Source organism: Parus major, chromosome 3 (assembly GCF_001522545.3).
Source record: "Parus major isolate Abel chromosome 3, Parus_major1.1, whole genome shotgun sequence".
NCBI classification, from domain to species: domain Eukaryota; kingdom Metazoa; phylum Chordata; class Aves; order Passeriformes; family Paridae; genus Parus; species Parus major.
The window spans coordinates 44,947,599-44,965,354 of record NC_031770.1 but is presented as its reverse complement, the minus strand read 5'-3'; the positions used below and the strand labels follow the sequence as shown (position 1 = coordinate 44,965,354).

Here is a 17,756-nt window from a genome sequence, read left to right as displayed (position 1 = left end):
TATTATTGGTTAGATTTATTAAGGAGTCAAAAAAAATGCCTGTTATAGAAAAAGACAATGTCTACAGTGAAAGTACCTAACTTCTTTTACAGCATTACAGTTCTAGTTTTAGGAACATATGTGGTTTCAATTCTATCTTTGCAAGCAGGGATAAATGGCACATCCATTCTGAAAAAAATCTTGCAGGCGTTTTTTGTAATCATTCAAATGCTTAGATGCAAGGCTATCTGTCTCTTGCCTTGTCATAGTGAGCAGATATTGGAAGGTCAGCTAAAAAGCAGTGCTTGATGAAATCTGGTCCTACAGGTTATTCCTCTAGGAGAGGAAATATTAAGGGACAAGCATTACCTACATGGTAAAAGGGCTAACAGAAAGATAATGGCAATGCATTGCTGGGGAGACAAATTACAAAACCTTATCAGCTCTAATTATATTCTGTGGAAAGGACAGTGGCAGGACTAACACTAATACCATTTGAGAGACCTACTTTTAATATTTATTCCAAATTCTTAAGTTGACATCCTGTTTTGTCCAATGTTTAATCTGGTAGATGTGAAAAAAGGGCTGTGTCCCTCGAGCAAATGCTGAAGTGTCATGAGAAACGATTATTTGATATAAGAGTATTAACATTAACATCTGAGGTGATGAAACACTCTGAGTTTCATTATTTGTTATTGTAAGGACACAAAAAGGAGAAATAAATTTCTCTGAAGTACTTTATGTTTGAAAGACATTGTGACATACTGTCTAAAAATATGAAAGTTTGGAACAATAAATATGTAACTTCTTATCCAGGATATAATGTTAGACTAATGCATTTTTAGTTGCCACAGCAACCATTAACAGAAATTAATATACAGGCAATCAGCTGATAACATTGTATAAAATGAAATATAGTGTGCTTTTAAAATGGCTAAGAACAAAATGAGAGCAAGGAGAGAAAAAAAAAGGAATACAGAAATTGAATGTATAAAACCAACTTAATTTTACACATTTTTGCCTTGGATCTAATTTTATTTAACATTGTGACCTTTCTCACCTATTCAAAACTGTGCCTATGTCTTAAAATTTAAATGTGAGAAGAGATTTTTCTTTTAACAACTTTGTTCCTTTGGCTTTTTTTTTTTCCTATTACGCACCTATTTTAATTTTGAATGTGTTACTTATTTCTGAATTAAGCACACTTATTGTTATATTCATCATAAGTTTTTGTACTAATGACCTTCTGCACCTCTCTGGTGTAAGTGTAGTGAATGATACTGCACCGTGATTGAGCTTTGCACATTCGCAATCAAGTCAACAAGAAAACTGATTAGCTAAGAGTGGTAATTTTTACTGAGTACACTTCCAAGCAGTACAGAGACTGAATTTCTCCTACTCAATACAAAGAAGTTATTGTAGACTGTTAAAATAAGTTTTAACATTCAGTTTAAATTTTAAAAACATTAAGTTTTTAAAAATTTTTGCCAGAATTTTCCAGATTTGACAATCCAATGATTCATCAGAAGACCATTTTGTACAGTTTGTCTGGCAACTACTTGCTACCAGACAAATGGTTTGATCTGGGTAGCACACACGGTATTTTTATATATATATTTTTTTTATTCAGAAAATCACAGGAAAAAAAAAAAAAGGGTGGAAAAGCCTATGCATTTTATTACACAGCTTTGTCTTCATTTCATGTAACAAGCTTCCATTAATAATTTAGAATTTAATTTACTTTACTTAGGTAAAAGTTGCAACCATAAAAAGTTGGGGTGCCTGGCAGAATACGCCCTGAATGGATATAGCACTGACCATCAAAAGTCAGTATTGGCTTCCACAGTGTACAGGACAGATTCTGATACACAGAGCAAATGACAGACAAACAACTATTTGAATGGGCACACACAGGCTTATTTGTAGTGTATAAAAGGATATGAATGAGGCAATAATTAGTCAACAATGGGCCAATTTAACTGCATAATTTTTTTAACTACGTCTAGCTCTTAAAAGGAAGAGGAAAGAACAACAGAAAAAAAAATACCTAAACACACACAGCAAAAATCATCAACCAGCCTTTTAAAACTTCCATGGCAGGTAAAGAACACTGCTGCAAAGTCATTCAAAGGAAACACACGTCGGACATAAAGCGCATTCTTTTGTTCAATGAGTCTGTGACGTGTCAATAACTGATCTCCTGGCACTGGACCTACAACTGGTCTTGGAACTTGCACAGACAGATCTCATATAAGAATAAAACAAGAAATATCTATATTGTCTACAGAAGCAGAGAAAACCATAGTCAAATTCTATAAGCAGCTCTAAAAGAACATATTAAGAAATGCAGTGTGTGTAATAAGGTTGTGTACTTCAACAGTAATTCAGTAACAAAAAACAAAGCATCATATAAACCCGTAAAAGACATCTGAAAATAATAATGTCGTTTTCAGAGCTATAAATGTTATATTGCAAAGCTGTGCAGTCCTGGATGCTCCCAAATCTCTGAGAAGTTCAGGAACAGCACATACCACTAGTCTAAAGAGAACAAAAGGTCACTAGAAACATATGTAAGTGCTTATCAGAAAGAAAGATAGGAAAAGACTGAAAAGTTAAAACACATAGTAGGAAGAGTGCAGGAAAAATATGATAATAATTTATTTGGAACACACATTTTGTGATTTAAAGTATTAGAGCTGTACAGACACATATTCCACGTGGTACTGAAATGAGCTGACTCATAAGCAAGGCTGTTAAACTACAAGCACAAAACAATGTATTTCAGCACACATCCAGTGAGACAGATGTGCCATTGTTTTCTTAGCTCCCTTTGCACCATTAGCAAACCCCCATTCCACAGCTGTGAATTGATTCTGCTTGCTGCCACATCTCCACCCACATGGGGTATCCACACCTCTCACTATCACAGAGATTTCCAAGCAATTGCCAGAACAAATGCTACAGGGAAAGTTTGCCAGCAGTGCTGCTAGAAAACCAGTGAGCCACCAGGTGCATGTGCAGCACGGACACTGTCAGCAGGATCATCTCCTACACACCTTTCATGCCTCGCTTTTCCACACCCACAGCAGCAGCTCATGTTTAACCAGAAACCATGAAAATTACAAATCATCTTATAGGGGAAAAGGAAAAATACTATTCTAAACTGGTATTTACTAAAAAGGTAATTTCCAAAGTCCAGAGCATTAGAAACAGAAAGCAGAATAAAGTCCTCACAAAGCTGTATTCTTAGCAACGTTAGTAATCCAAATGTACCCAGACAAAGAAGAGGTTGCATTCCTCACCTGGAATACTAGCAGCTGAGTTCTTGGAACTCAGATACACCTTGGAAGTATGTGTATCCTTAATAAAATGTGTACAGCTTCTGCCATCTTCACTGAAGACCATATGGAATGCCTGGCAGAATGTGCCCTGACTATAAATGGAAGGTACTAATACATCAGTATAAATCATGTAAAATGTCAAATTGAGGTAACATAAGTGCTTTTTCCAAAGACAAATGCTGTTTTTGTAAATGTAAATGTTTAATGAAAAAATAAGCAACAATTTGGTTTTTCCCACGCGTGCATATTTCATGCAGCCTGCCTTTCCAGAACAATGCCTCTCTTGCACTGCAACCTTAGGCAGTCTGAGAACACCAATTCCTGATCAATTAATGATGCTATATACTTTCTATAAGTATGAAAAAAAAATAAAATCCTAACTTTAAAAGACCAAAATGTCTTGCATTTTTGGGCCAAAGAGAAATAAGATGGCATATAATTGCTTAGCAATACCAGCTGACTATTCTGGGACAGGAAATGCAGAGCATCGTTTTAAGATGCTTTTCACACAGTGGAAGAAAAATTTTAGGTTGCCAATATTTATAAACTATTTTTTGAGCTGTGAAATTTTTAATAATTTTTCTTTTTTTTTCAGTATAAATGGGGTTTCTGATTGTTAGCATTTCTAAACAGAACACAATGAAGCATGAAGTAAAAGCAAGATACCCCTTGACTAAGATATCTGGATATGTGACAGTGTATATAAGCAAAATGTGAAAGAATCTTTGCCTGTGATCTCTACAATCAGTGGGGAGACCTAGAAGTCATGTATTCATGAAGAGTGATGAGGCAAAGAATGTCCTTTATATTATTTTCATTTGCTTTCTGATCTCTAAGCTCAATTCTTTCCTCTTCTTTTGTGTTTTCTCCATATTCATATGGATGTTGGGATTCTCCTGTATGCATAAAATCACAGTTTTATGAATGTCAAAAAATTCCCTAAATTCATGGATAAACATATGAGTTCTGAATATTTTTCATTAGATTGTAAAGATTTAGTCACAAACATATACTTTTATATTTCAATACTATTTTTCCAGTATCTTGTTATGAAAAATTTCTTACAAATAACCAAACAAAAAAACTCATGTAATTATGACAGGACTTAGTATCAAAATCCATAAAGGTAAAAAAAAATAAAAACAAAATAATAATAATAATAAAAAAAGCTATCTTTCATAGCACAAATGTGATTATTTTAATTCACTTACAGCAAGTTCTATATTGCTTCTTTGCCTGGATCTAACTCCTGTATCTGTCCTTGCTCATTTACCATTTCCCCAGTTCCAAGACCACCAACTTGCAAGGAAGCATGTTCCCCCTTGAAGGGACACTATCAAGTACTTTCATACTGATTTTTGTGCTTGTTTTTCCACTTACACTTGCTATTTAATATGTTTTTTTAAGCAGAAATACATATTTTTCCTGCATGTTTTTCTCCTTCTGCTTTCTCCCTTCCTGCAGCAATAAGCAACTGTTAGTCTGTACTACCAAAAAATACTTGTTTGAGATCAGTGTCATCACAGCTGCCAGGACAGTTCTGGGAACAGGATTTATTAGCTAACTTGTGCTCCCTCTCCTGGCTGGCTGGCTGTGTCTGCAGCAGCAGAACAAAAATACTGTATATAGTCATGCATAAAATGTAGATTGCTATATCTTGTTAAGAAAAAAGCCTGACAAGCAGTGATGGATTTAGAAGTAGCAAAAGAATCTGGAAGTTGGAAGGCATTTTCTCCAACAGTTTTTAAAGAAAGAAATGGTTTATACATTAACAGTTTGACAGTATCCCTTTAATTTTTTTCTTTTTATATAAACCCAAAATGCTGAGGCTCTCATACAGAGCAGACCTACTAGAATATTTAATTCATCCTACAGCCTCAGCACAATTGCTGTCCATAATGTATTTACCAGTGATTACTTTCAAACATCTTTCCCTTAGGAAACCATTTTACAGCTCTGCAAGATCAGTCTATAGTATTATACTGCATAACATCATGTCACTTTATTCCAGTACTGTAACATGTCACAGTAATATGATGGGATGACAAAATGCAGCCCACAAAATAAACCCACTGGAGTCAAGCAGAAGCACGTAGCAGTGTGGACAACAGCTAGAGCTAGCAGCTTGCCATGTGATATGTATGCCAGCCAAATGAGAGGCGTCTCTGCACTGCACTCAGTGAGGAGCACCTTGCTCTTCTGCTCTCCTCTTACGGATTTTAATAAATGGTGTTTCTAATCTGTATATTGTAAGCACCCCTGAAACTCAGCTGTTGGTCTTTTCGCCAGAAGAAAAAAGAATATATTTGAAAAGAGAAAGATTATGGAATTAAGAACAAACCAACATCAACATCCAAAGCATGGCAGCTTCTGCAAGACATACTACTGTTGAAAAAGCACATCATCTACCTGTTTATCTGTAAGACTGTGGTAACTTGTCTTCAAGGAATAAAGGAGTAAAGTATACTGTTGATCTTGTAAATCTGCTTCCTGAAATCCTGAATATTTCTGAGCTCTTGTCCACATTAAACAATCTGCTGAAAGTGTAATTATGACACTGCTCACTGCACTACACTGCATTCTCAACAGCAGTGCACAACTCAGCACACAAAAGTCTTCAGTCAGTAAAAAATTCTTGGATGTTTAAAGCATAAGCACTCAGTACTGCAAAACCCCAATTAATTTGCTTTCCAACTCCAAATGTGGTCAGTTTCATAGGCACTTAAGCTTTTTAGTTTTAAATTCTCCAGGCTCTTCTCTTCATGCCCATAACTATCTTTGTCTTGATAAGGAAGAACAGTTAATATTTATCATATATACGTAAGCCCAGTCAAGATTTAGAGCAGAAGTGTTTGTCTAAGACTGTTTCAGAGCATAATGCAATAGTCAAAATCAGAGCTAATTCACACCAACTGCTTAAAAAACATCTGAAAACTTAACTAAGGGCTACCAGTCCAATGACATTTTTATGCAAAAACTTGTCCTTGGCCATCAGAATGGATGTAGATACCTAAATCCTGTTTGTCTTGTCAGATATCTTTGAGGCTATGGAGTCAATCTTTTAAAACTCTTGAAAAATAGGTAATGTAGCAGTCAGTAATTACAAGGCTAAAGGGTTTTAAAGAAAACCTCTAATTGCCATGAGGTTTCTCTCACCAGACTATAAATTTTAATAAGTGAGCAGAGATTTAATTTTCTTGTTAAACTTTGTCATCCAGTGAGCAGGACCTTTATTAGGAAGAGAGCCTGGGGAAGGCCAGGGCTCCAAGAGTTTCCCTCAGGAAAATATTTTAGGAGTCAGTAGATAAAATACAGAGAGCTGTTAGATAAGAGTCCTCTTTTTTCCCCTCTGCTCTCTCCTGGTGAGGCTCAACAATGTCTCGTCACAGGGTTACATTTTAGGTTCAACAGTCAGTTTAGTCTCTTTCCCTGAGCACAGCACTGAGAACATAAGACAGACTTCCTGATTCCTCTGCAGCATTTAATTTTAGGTTATATCCCATACTAGGTTTGTCTAATGTCTTTTTGGGGGTGTTTTTTTTAAAACCCAAATTGTGGCCTTGAGCAACTCTACTGCCTTTTGGAAACCATAATAAAACTAATAACTTATGACTATCACATCACACCTCTTCAAATGCAGAACCTTCTATAAGAACAGGCACACCAAAACAGACATAAAGACAATATAATAACAATATTGTGAAGATATAAAGGGGAAATTTTTTCATTGCCACCCACTCCCATTACATCTTTTACATATCATTCCCAAAGCAGGAATACATTTGACATCACCATTTAACAAATTTTCCTACTTAATACCTCCCTAATTCAGAAAACATGCGGTTTAGCTGCAAATTCCCTCCAATAAATATGCCAAAATTATTTGTGGGTTTTTTCAAAGATGCACTGATAAAAAGGGTAGGTTAAATTGTCTTCAAGATCTAAGAAAATTTGTTTGCTGTATGAGTCATAAGATTAAATTTTCCCAAAGCTAGTTAGAAATACAATTAGCTAAGAGATGCATTTGATTCCAGAAGGTTCTTAAATTTATCTTAACCAATAAATTCTGTTGCAAAACAAAATTTAATTTTGGGCTATGTCAAGTTTCTATCAAAGTTGTAACTATTTCCCAACTTTCATTAATTTCAAAGCTCTCAATTGGCAAGGTCCTGTATTGAAAATTATTGGCTTCTGGGAGAACAAAAAATATGGGAGACATGGTATAAATTCTTGAGTGCATTCTTTAGTATCAGAAATACTTCTTTTGAGCACACAGTTTTTAATTCTAGAAATGAATTGTGCACTGACTCCATTAACACAGGATTGAAATAATTAATCCCCTCCCTCTACCTGACAACAGAAAATCACTACTTCCAACATGATTATGATCATATTCCATCAGAAATGTTACCAGTGCTTCAAAAGGCCACCTCTTACTTAAAGGTGCAGTATTATGGAAAAATTTGATCCTGGGGAAAGCAGGGGAGTTGCACAAACACTGAATTATCTTCAGTGTTTTTCTAGTGGAGAATATACATACATTCCAATCTGAAAACAGAAGAATTGACTCACTGTCTGTCTAGGCCCAAACACAGAACATAGATTTCCTAAACAGTGTAAAAGGTAACACAATGACAGCTTCATAGTAAGATACTATAATGAACAATACTGAAACGCAGATACGCAGCATATATTTTGTCTCATGAGCACACCCATATGTGATGAGGTGAAGTGGCTAACTTAATATATAAAACCCCAGACTCTTAGTATTTTATACAAAAGGTTTGCAAATAAAATGAATTTTGGTCCTGTAGAAGAACAAAATTTGACGTATGTGGCATTGAAATGTATTAACTCAATATTTTGTCAAAAACAAAACCACTGTAGGAAGAAAAAAGTATGTACCTACAAAACAGCTGTTTCTCATTTTTGCAAAAATAATGATCTTTTATACTCAGCACAAAACCATGAAAACTCCTTTTTTCCCCAAGGGGTAAAAATTTCACTGTGAAATGCTACCACACATTTATTAACATAAGTGAAGTGACCTTTCTGTATGTAAAATTCACAACCAATTACAAAAAGAATAGGAAATCTTTAGGGGAAAACTGATGTAGAAACTGTCTTGAAAAACACTAAATTAGGCTCATGGTATACCAAATTGAGTGGGTTTGGGTTTTTTTTTAAAGAAACCAAAGAACCTGAGTTTTGTTTTTAATAATCCCCCATGCTATATTCTTACTCTCCTCTCTTGTTTTGAGATAACTACCAAATAATATTCTTATTCACTGGAGCAGAACAACTAAAGTAGGACTGGAACTTTGAGACTGACTTAACTATTCTCAGTTAAACACAGCTTCTGCCAGAAATATAACGTATTAGTAAAGTTATTACTAGAAGTTTACATTCTGATTTTCCTGGATAAACAAAATTTTTCAATTCCCAAAACTGCAAACATTTAAATTATTCCCCTAGTGAAAGTCAATATTTACATTTCCGAAAATACTGGAGCACATTAGCTTCCTGCATGCAATTTTGTCACCCAGAGATCTAGATAGCATACAAGAACATACCACCAAGATTTTTAATACTGCTTGTAAAAGAGTCTCATATTGCTGTTTAGCAGGATTGCTTTCAATGATTTATTTTTGTTTTCTTTGACTGACAAACTTGCATTCACTACCTGTTTCTGCCTGATTGTGTGTCACTGTTACTTACCTGCTGGATGCCGTATGTCCAGCCTTGCCTTATACGGTCCCTTGCCCAAACATTGTGAGCATTCTCTGCTAATTTATCCACCATAGCTTCTTGAGAGGGGGTCAGTTTGATAAAACTCAGATCCATGGGTGCTGGCTTATAGCCACTCAACAATTGATAGCTGTTGGAAAAAAACAGAACTTGCAGTTACTTTTCTGCAAGGAAAAAAAATTACGAGAAAGAAAAGTAATATCTATGCAACATACCTATATAAATATCTGTCTTTGAACATAAAGAAAAATCATGTAAATTTGATTACTGATTTTTTTTTGATTCTGATTCTGTTTCAAGCTAATTGCATCTGGATGGGACGAAGTAACTGGTAATGAAAGATACCCAAAATGGTCTGAACTAAAAATGTTTTTAAAGTATTTTAGTAATGCCACATATTCAAAGTAGTAGATTAAGATGATGTTTATCTAAATCCTTGTATCAACAATATTATTTCTACCTCTGAGTAGATAGCAATACTTTTTAAATTCTATCTACTTTTTACTGAAATGAGAAAATACATTCTTCCTGTTACATAAAGGGATGGTAAGAGACAGAGCAGGTCAAACGGCTTACTCAAGACCAATTTGGAAATCCACCTTAAAAGTTTGTCTTCATAATAATTCATACCTCGACTATCCTTCAAATCATAGAAGAAAATGTTTAAAATTTAAGCATGACCTCAGAATAGAAAGGCAGCTTCCTCACTTTTTTATGAAGTTATTCCCTTCCAATTAATTATAAAAATCTCCTATTTTACTTATGAGCAAACCTTCAAGAGAGGATGTAAAGCATTAAAGGTCTTTTCCAACCTAAATGATTCTATGATTTTATTTCTCCTCCAGCATACAAAGCACTATTTTGTTTGAAACAAAAGGAGTCTGTGGAAAATAAACAACATTCTCTCATTGAAATTATACACCCTGGGGCGTATAAACAATGGCAAGTTTAAATAATTGCTCAATTATTTTCTAAACAATTTGGTAATTTTCTTGTATTTTCTTTATTTGTACTGACAGAGAGAAACCCATAAAATTAAACGGTATTTATCCCCTTTTATATCCTAAAATATTCAAATATTTTACCAATCTTAATTAACTTTCTTCTGTGACAACCATTTTAGAACATTTGTCGTAAACAATAATTTGAAACAACCAGGTATTTAAGAGGGATTACCATCTATAAATAAGAGGCTGAATCTTCCTTCAAAACTGCCACAGTAAAAAGAAGTAGTTTAAGTATGAAAACAACAATTCAGGAATATCATTCCAAAATCAGCCATCCAGACAGCTCCCAATCTGCAGGTTTCTATTACAGCAAGCCCCCACAGGAATTCACTGCCCTCAGTTACCTCTCATCAGGTATCTGTGAAGTCCCTTCAGTGAGATGAGTAAAACAAGACCATAATGGAAACAGTTATGAAATTAGCACACTTGTCAGGTTGGCAATGTCTGTCCTCTTTCCTGTCACGCTCCCCTGAACAAGCTTTTAAGAATAGAGCCACAATGTTTTCCTTTCCTTTTTGTTAGTTTTTTCAATCCATTATATATGAGGTATCAAAATTCTGAATTTAGGTTTCTAAAGTTATGATACTTAAAGACATTAAAAAGACTCAACATTACTGGTCTTCTTATATTAGAAAGTACAGTTTCTTCAGACTTGAGATTTAGCTGCCGTTTTTCAAAAGCAGGAAATTTGATTCACTTGAACAATCTTGCAAATGCACATATATTTCTACCCAGGAAATTCAGAACAAAAACACAGAAGGCCCTAGATATCTTTTCTTCTTTGAGAGATAAACAGTTATTTTGGGATACTGAAGAACAGTTTGGGAGGAACTTAAATTAATACTCTTCTTTTATTCCCATTCATTCTGGCAAAGCCACCACATCAGGGATTCTGAAACTAATCTCAATAGTATATAAATCTGTGCAGTGTGGTAGATATCAAGGACTTGATGGTCCAGGTTCTTACAGCTACCTTATCGTAGAAGTATTACCTAGAAGCCTGCAGGAATCTTGCCAGAATGAGGCACAGGCTTTTGGCTCACAAAAGGAAGAAAGAAGATGTGCTTTAGTTAAAGGTGCTGGAAGTTATTCCACTGGCCTTAGGGACTGTGTGGAATGCAAAGGTATGGGGCAGTGAAGGATTGCTGTGAATAATAGAGATATGCAATGCCAGAGGAACAGCTATTTCTGCACATGCACTTTCTGCAAAGAGCGGTGAGTTGCTACTGGTGGCAGGAACTCAGCAGCCGGCAATTACCATTGCTCTGAGTAATAAGCAAGGAAACTAAATTACTATCTTAAATTCAGGAATAACAGACCATACAGAAGTTCTCTCCTTGTAAAACGGTGGCATTTTCCTTTCTGACTTTTTACAAATTATATAATCCTCCTTTATCCCATGGGCTCAAGTGTATGTTGGGCAGTAGGGATGTCAGATAGGCATATGAAACTAAGGCTCCATTATCTCAGCTGTGTCCTAGTTTCCAAATTCTTTATTCCAAAACCCTATGTGTGTACACCAGTGTTAAGTAGCCAGGGCAACTTGGCTGGGCCATGAAAGCTGGTTTCAGAGCTGTGGTAGTGGAGGCCACTATACCACAGCAGGCTAAGCCCAGTCCTACCAATGCTGCTGCCAAAAGAGCACTTAGAAATTGTCATGGCCATTTGAGAACTTTCAAAATACTCACCTTTAAATATCTGCAGCACAGTAAAACACATTGGCAAATTTACTGTAAAAATTCTTTACAAAGTCTCTGTGATGCACATATATATAATAAATAAAAGAAACACATAACAGTGAATGTCAGACATTAAAGCATAGCATAAAAAAACCCTAAAATCTGTCTACACATAAGGTGACAAACATATGGAAGAAAAACATTATGGTATGTGAAAATATCTGAGAATTCATGCATGCTCATGTATGCCCAAGAACTAATAAACTTAGCAGTGTCAATATTGAATTGTTAAAATAGCATTCACTTAATTCACACTACCTAACAAGAAGACACATTGAATTTCAACTTACTTCTTTGGAAGTTTCATTTTTTTCACTTTTTCTTCAGCACGTTCATCAGCAATTCCAACATGGCAGCCTAATGCCAGTAGGGTTCTAGGGCACAGAAATCAGAAATTAATTACTAACAGTGTTTCAATATTTAGAGTTCCAACTGTTTATAGGCACACCATAGTACCTATAGATGGCACTATAAAACAAATGAGACCTATGGAGATAATTACAATATTATATGGAAAGATCAATACCAGTCTTTTTGTATATGTAGCAAGCACAAGATGTTCTAAAAAAGATGAGTAAGATACTTCAAAATGGATCTGTAATATTGTATATTTCACCTATGAGGTATAAGTTTGAAGATTGCCCTTGAAATATTATTTCTGCTTTATATACTTTTTCATTACCGCTTACATACTCACTCATACTGCTTCATACCCACATCTTTATATGTTTTGTTACTTATATCACAGCTATAAAAAAAAAAAAAGGCATAAAATATCACTTATCCTTAGAATGTGTCTTCTTTCTGAGGAAGCTATTATTTAGAAATTTCAGATCTGGATTTGTTTAGGACACACTACTGAAGAGAGAACTGCCAGCCAAATGAATGGTAAGCATTGGGCCAAAACTTCCATCTTACTCAATCTAGACAGTGTGTCTTTTACCCCAGCCATTGTGGCCTGGCTCTGCAAAGTGCAGCTCATTTCAGAAAACAAACACTATGTATGTAAATTTAAATAGGATCAACAGTACTAACTGGGTTTCTGATTTCTTCAGACTTCTAGCTTTCCTTATAGCCGCATTGTTCAGCAGCATAAATTTTAAGCCTCATCTGTCTCCAGGATTTGACCTGTAAATTATTGATTATTTATTCCTGCATTTATATTCAGTGTTGGCTTATAGTCTTTCTTTAATCTAGGTGCATTAATAAAATATTGAAATTAATAGAAATCCTAGATGAAAGCCAGAGACTTCATTTTGGAGTCAGATGAGAATTTTCTCAAAACCTGAGGGTGATAACCGTATCTTTGATAGAAACTGATTAAAGAAGAAATCACAGGTGTAAATACCTTGGACTCCATTGCAAATTTTCCTGAAGTGGAAGAAAGGTGTCAAACAAGGTTTTTATTTATTCTTGCCACTAACTAAAACAATATTTTCTAGTCTTGCTTTAACTATATTTACTGTTCTTGAACTGACTGCAGAAAAAAAAAAAAAAGATAATACATACTCTCCTAACATTATTTCTCTTGGCAGATGAATTTTCTGTTTCAAGGAGATTCTTACAGCATAATTTTAGTGCTACCTATATGCAGTAAGTCCTACTGTTATGGACTGTGAACCCTGATTTAAAATCAGACATTAAAATCAGAAATGAGGAAACTAATATTCAGTGGCCCCTTTCTGCAAAATACACTATCTGCTAAGAATACTCCATGCAGCTAAATTTCAGCTGGTATAAAGAGTACATTATTCCTATGCAGCTATCACCAGCATAAGTAGGAGAACATATCATAACAGTGAAATAAAGTACAGAGGAGCTAACCTCTGGTAACCCTAATTCTCTTGTCATGTAAGCCAGGAATTATCTCTACCCAAACAAAACAAATTCAAATAAGAGTGCCACAGGAGGATAAAATGACAGACTCTACTCTCAGAATCTGAAATATTATTAAAGCACTTCAAACCTGAGCAAGAACACTAAAAGTGGCTGAATGTAGCTCTCATCATCACAATGATAGATGTAATTATCACACAAGTCTGAGTAAATACACAGAAATGGGAAAGTCAGTCACAAAATAATAAGGACAACCAAAAAAAAAATATGCAAGACCGAACTGTGAAACATACGTATAAGCATGTGCAGAAACAGTATGAGCAAGCATATTTTAATCCCATGACATTTTCAGAGGCAACTCATTCCTGCATCCTGACATTTCCTACAGTATGTAATCTTTATAGATCAGAAAAATATTCAATCACATTTAAAAATATACAGAGGTCCCAGTATATGGAAAAGAAATGTTGTATCAGATAGTACGACTTAGATTTTCCCCTGTTTCTAACTCTCTCATCTGGCAGCAAAACTGTAACAAACCACAAAGGAAAATTTGTCCTGCAATTATTTCAAGTATGCGGTTTCATGCAAATTGTAAATAAAATTATTAAAAGTTTTAAAATAATATTTTCTTTCTCTCTTCTCTTTTTTCCCCATCAAGGCTGACAGCTACTAGACTAGACACATCTAGTAAAGAAATAGTCAAGACACGTTACAATTCAAGTCATCACTAATGGATCACCTAGAATTCATTAGTGCACTGATTTTTCCATGTTTTCAAGCATGTAAAAACAAGCTGAGCAAAATGCTCTTAGTCCCTGCACAACAGATACCTACATGATAAATGCAACTCAATACTACAAAATTACAACTTAATTTATGAGAAAACAAGGACTAATACAAGGAAGTATGGAAAACTTAATTCAGCAAGCATACAAATTTTGAAACACACAGAAGAACTGAATGCTTTGTATTTTGGATATTATCCACTTAATGGAATGACTCTATATTGAGTAAGCTATAAAATTAATTTTAAAAAAAGAGTAATCTGTAACTTGTATGTTTATAAAGCAAAAAACTTGGTTTTTTTTACAGAGTTAGATTAGAAAAGCACTGGATACTGTAATCATGTACAGACTCATTAAATTTGTTCAATACTTAGTGAAACATTAGAAGCATGCATTTAATTATGAGAGCATGATTTTTCTGCTGCCTGAGCCATATTATATAGAGTGTTCTAGGAGAAGATCTGACTGTAGTGAAAGTTAATGACATCATCTTTTGTAGTTTCATAAAATGGAAAGGAAGAATATATTCTGTATTTTTAGCACGTTGTTCTGCTGACAGGAAATGCTCAAAAACTCTCCTTGTAATTCTAATATCTATCCATAGAAAATCTGAACTTATTTTCTTCCTTCCAGTTCAATTTCTCTCTGAATTCTTTACCTGTAAATAATGACAAAATATCCCTCCAGAAACTGTTTAGCACTTAAGAGTCATAAATATGACTTAGGGTCATAAATATGACCCTAAGTACTCCATTTTTCATTGAGTAATTTATTTACTGTGGGAACATTAGATCAGTAAATAAATAGAGCAGAGAAGATCGCCTGAAAAGAAATCTGCAAAAAGTTCCAGAAGGAGTGTTCTACACAGCTTTTTACTAAGAGGACATAAGATCCTTTTATTGTGAGTATAAACACTATACTGCACTATCAGTTTGCCTGGCAAAGATTTTAATAGTCTAGGACAAATATTCACAGAAAAGTAGTATCACGTGTGGATATTCATCCTTCGTAAAATTGATGAATTTTTCCTCTGAATAGGAAAAAGCAATTACATCCTAACAAGAAAAAAAAAAAAAAAAAAAAAAGAATAGATTTCAAGTATGAGTAACTGGAGAACCACATGAATCATCAAGCATTTATCAGTTTGAGAAATATTTTTACATGTTGGCTACATGCAATGCTATACATGGGGGAAATGACTTACACTAATAGATTCTTCAGTTAAGTCACAGCAAAGTAAGAACTCACAACTCTTTGACTGACAAAGTTGAGATGAGGAATTAATTGAATCTTTGTAAATCAGAAAACTGGATTCCTTCAAAAAACCCTTTAATGTCCCATTGAAATTTTCTAGCATTCCAACTGGCTTTGCACGTCTAACAGCTCATCCAGAAAAGGAGAGAATGCCTACTACTGCAGGCATTTTTTTTTTCAAAGCTTGTATCTATTTCTTTCCTCCTAGATGAAAACTCTCTGAATTGTCATTTTATAATCAGTATTACCACAATAATTCTAAAAAGAATATTCAAATAATTTTCAGCACCAAATACATAATTCATTAACATATCTTACTCCCTCGTTTGTATATTATTACCCTCACCTACACATCAAATTTTAATTCGCATGTCAATTTGTAATTCTGGAAACTGGATCTCCTTATGAAACTCCAACAATAAACTTCAAAAGTCCTAGCAACTTACTTCAGTGTTTCAAGCGACATTTGCAAGTTATAATTTCTTTCCTGCTCCGGCAATTTCGAGAACTCCACTAAGCACGGGTGTTGTCTTTTGTTGTCATCTCTAACCTGAGAAAACAGTAAAAAATTAGGCTTAACATGCCTCAAAAATTAAAGAAATTTAAAACCAGTCAAATCCACACGGTACTTAAAGCTGATCCTGTTAAGAGTTACTCAAAATGGACAATACTTTGAAACAGAAACTATTCTGTATTCTCAGAGCATGATCATTGTGTTCAAGCAAGGCAGAATTTGCATTTGCAAGAAACTTCAGATTTGCATATCTCAAGTGGAATAAATGCTAATTTGTACATGCTATTATACAGATTATACAGATGTTATACAGATGTTCATAGGAAATATGTGAAGTTCAAGAACAGTGCAATCTATATTGTTTTAACATACAGCCATAAAGTACCATCTCATCTTCAGCCCCATGTTTTAAAAATTCTACATTCAGTTTGTATAAATATATTGATACAGATAGTACTGAAATCCTTACCCAATGAAAATAACAATATAAAAGAAATCTTTCCCATCTCTTAATTCCAAAAATGTTTGTTTCTAATTTATTTCCAGTACCATAGAAGCAGAATGTGACTGCTAGGAAGTCATAAAATGAGTGGAAAATGAATCTACTTCAAGTGTAGTGATAGGAGAGCCATACAGACTGTAATTTTAAAAATCCTACATTTTATAAACTTACAAATTTGCTCCAAAATATTTTTAACCTTCTCTATTTCTACACAGTTTTAATCTAACACTGGACATAACCAAAAAAGGCAGCCTCAGAGGCAGTGATAACCAAGCACTCTTTAGCTTTCAACTTTGCATCTCATGCTAGAGTTCAACCAACAACGTCTACAAAGGCTTGATAAAATACATTACTTTGAAATTATTACCTAAAAGATCCCAATGCAACTGTTAACATCTGCACAGTAACATTTTCATGTCAAACTATGATGGACCATAAATTCATCATTTACATTAACCTTTAATGCTGTAAAGTGGAAGTTATTGAAAAAATAACTATTGATTTTTAATCAACCAGATAATTCTGCTTGAAAACTGAATGTTAACAGTTGAAGTTAAGAAACCTAATTGTTATAATTTTTAAAAATTGATATTTACACTACTACTTGATCTACTTTTATTCAATTAAAAAAAACACATTTCTCAATAACATTTCTGAGAAACGTAGTTTTTGCATTTTGATAGAAGCACATAATTCTCAAATTGAATAGCAGTCATTTATGTTTTAGACTGAAATATTTTTACAGTCTCAAATCTTGATTTGATGGGATTAATGCCCTTTGGATGGACAATACAGGCAATTCAACTGTCAAACGACTTATAAAATTTAATAGAATATAAAATGAGAACTATCTTTTAGTAGCACTGAAAACATTTACTTACAGATTCCTAAGATGTACAGTAATCTGTATTAAAAAAAACAACTTGAGTATAGTCTCTGAGTTTAGATCTGTGTACAGCTAATTTAAGTCTTGGATGTCAGGCATTTTCCTCAGGAATCCAAATGAATTTATTTCCCCCAGTGACATTATTTCTGCTCTACAATTACA

The 17,756-nt window shown here is 34.2% G+C and overlaps 1 protein-coding gene across 6 annotated transcripts in view; it reads right to left on the bottom strand.

The window, feature by feature from the left end:
- RYR2 (ryanodine receptor 2) overlaps positions 1–17,756 on the bottom strand; it is a 378,942-nt gene that overhangs the window by 145,739 nt on the left and 215,447 nt on the right. For all 6 annotated transcript variants that reach the window (XM_019006059.2, XM_019006061.2, XM_015621997.3 and 3 more), the window contains 3 exons: positions 16,139–16,242; positions 12,105–12,188; positions 9,039–9,198 (listed from right to left, as the gene is read on the bottom strand). In XM_019006059.2, the coding sequence (XP_018861604.1) occupies positions 9,039–9,198; positions 12,105–12,188; positions 16,139–16,242 (348 nt within the window). The remainder of the gene's footprint in view (positions 1–9,038; positions 9,199–12,104; positions 12,189–16,138; positions 16,243–17,756) is intronic.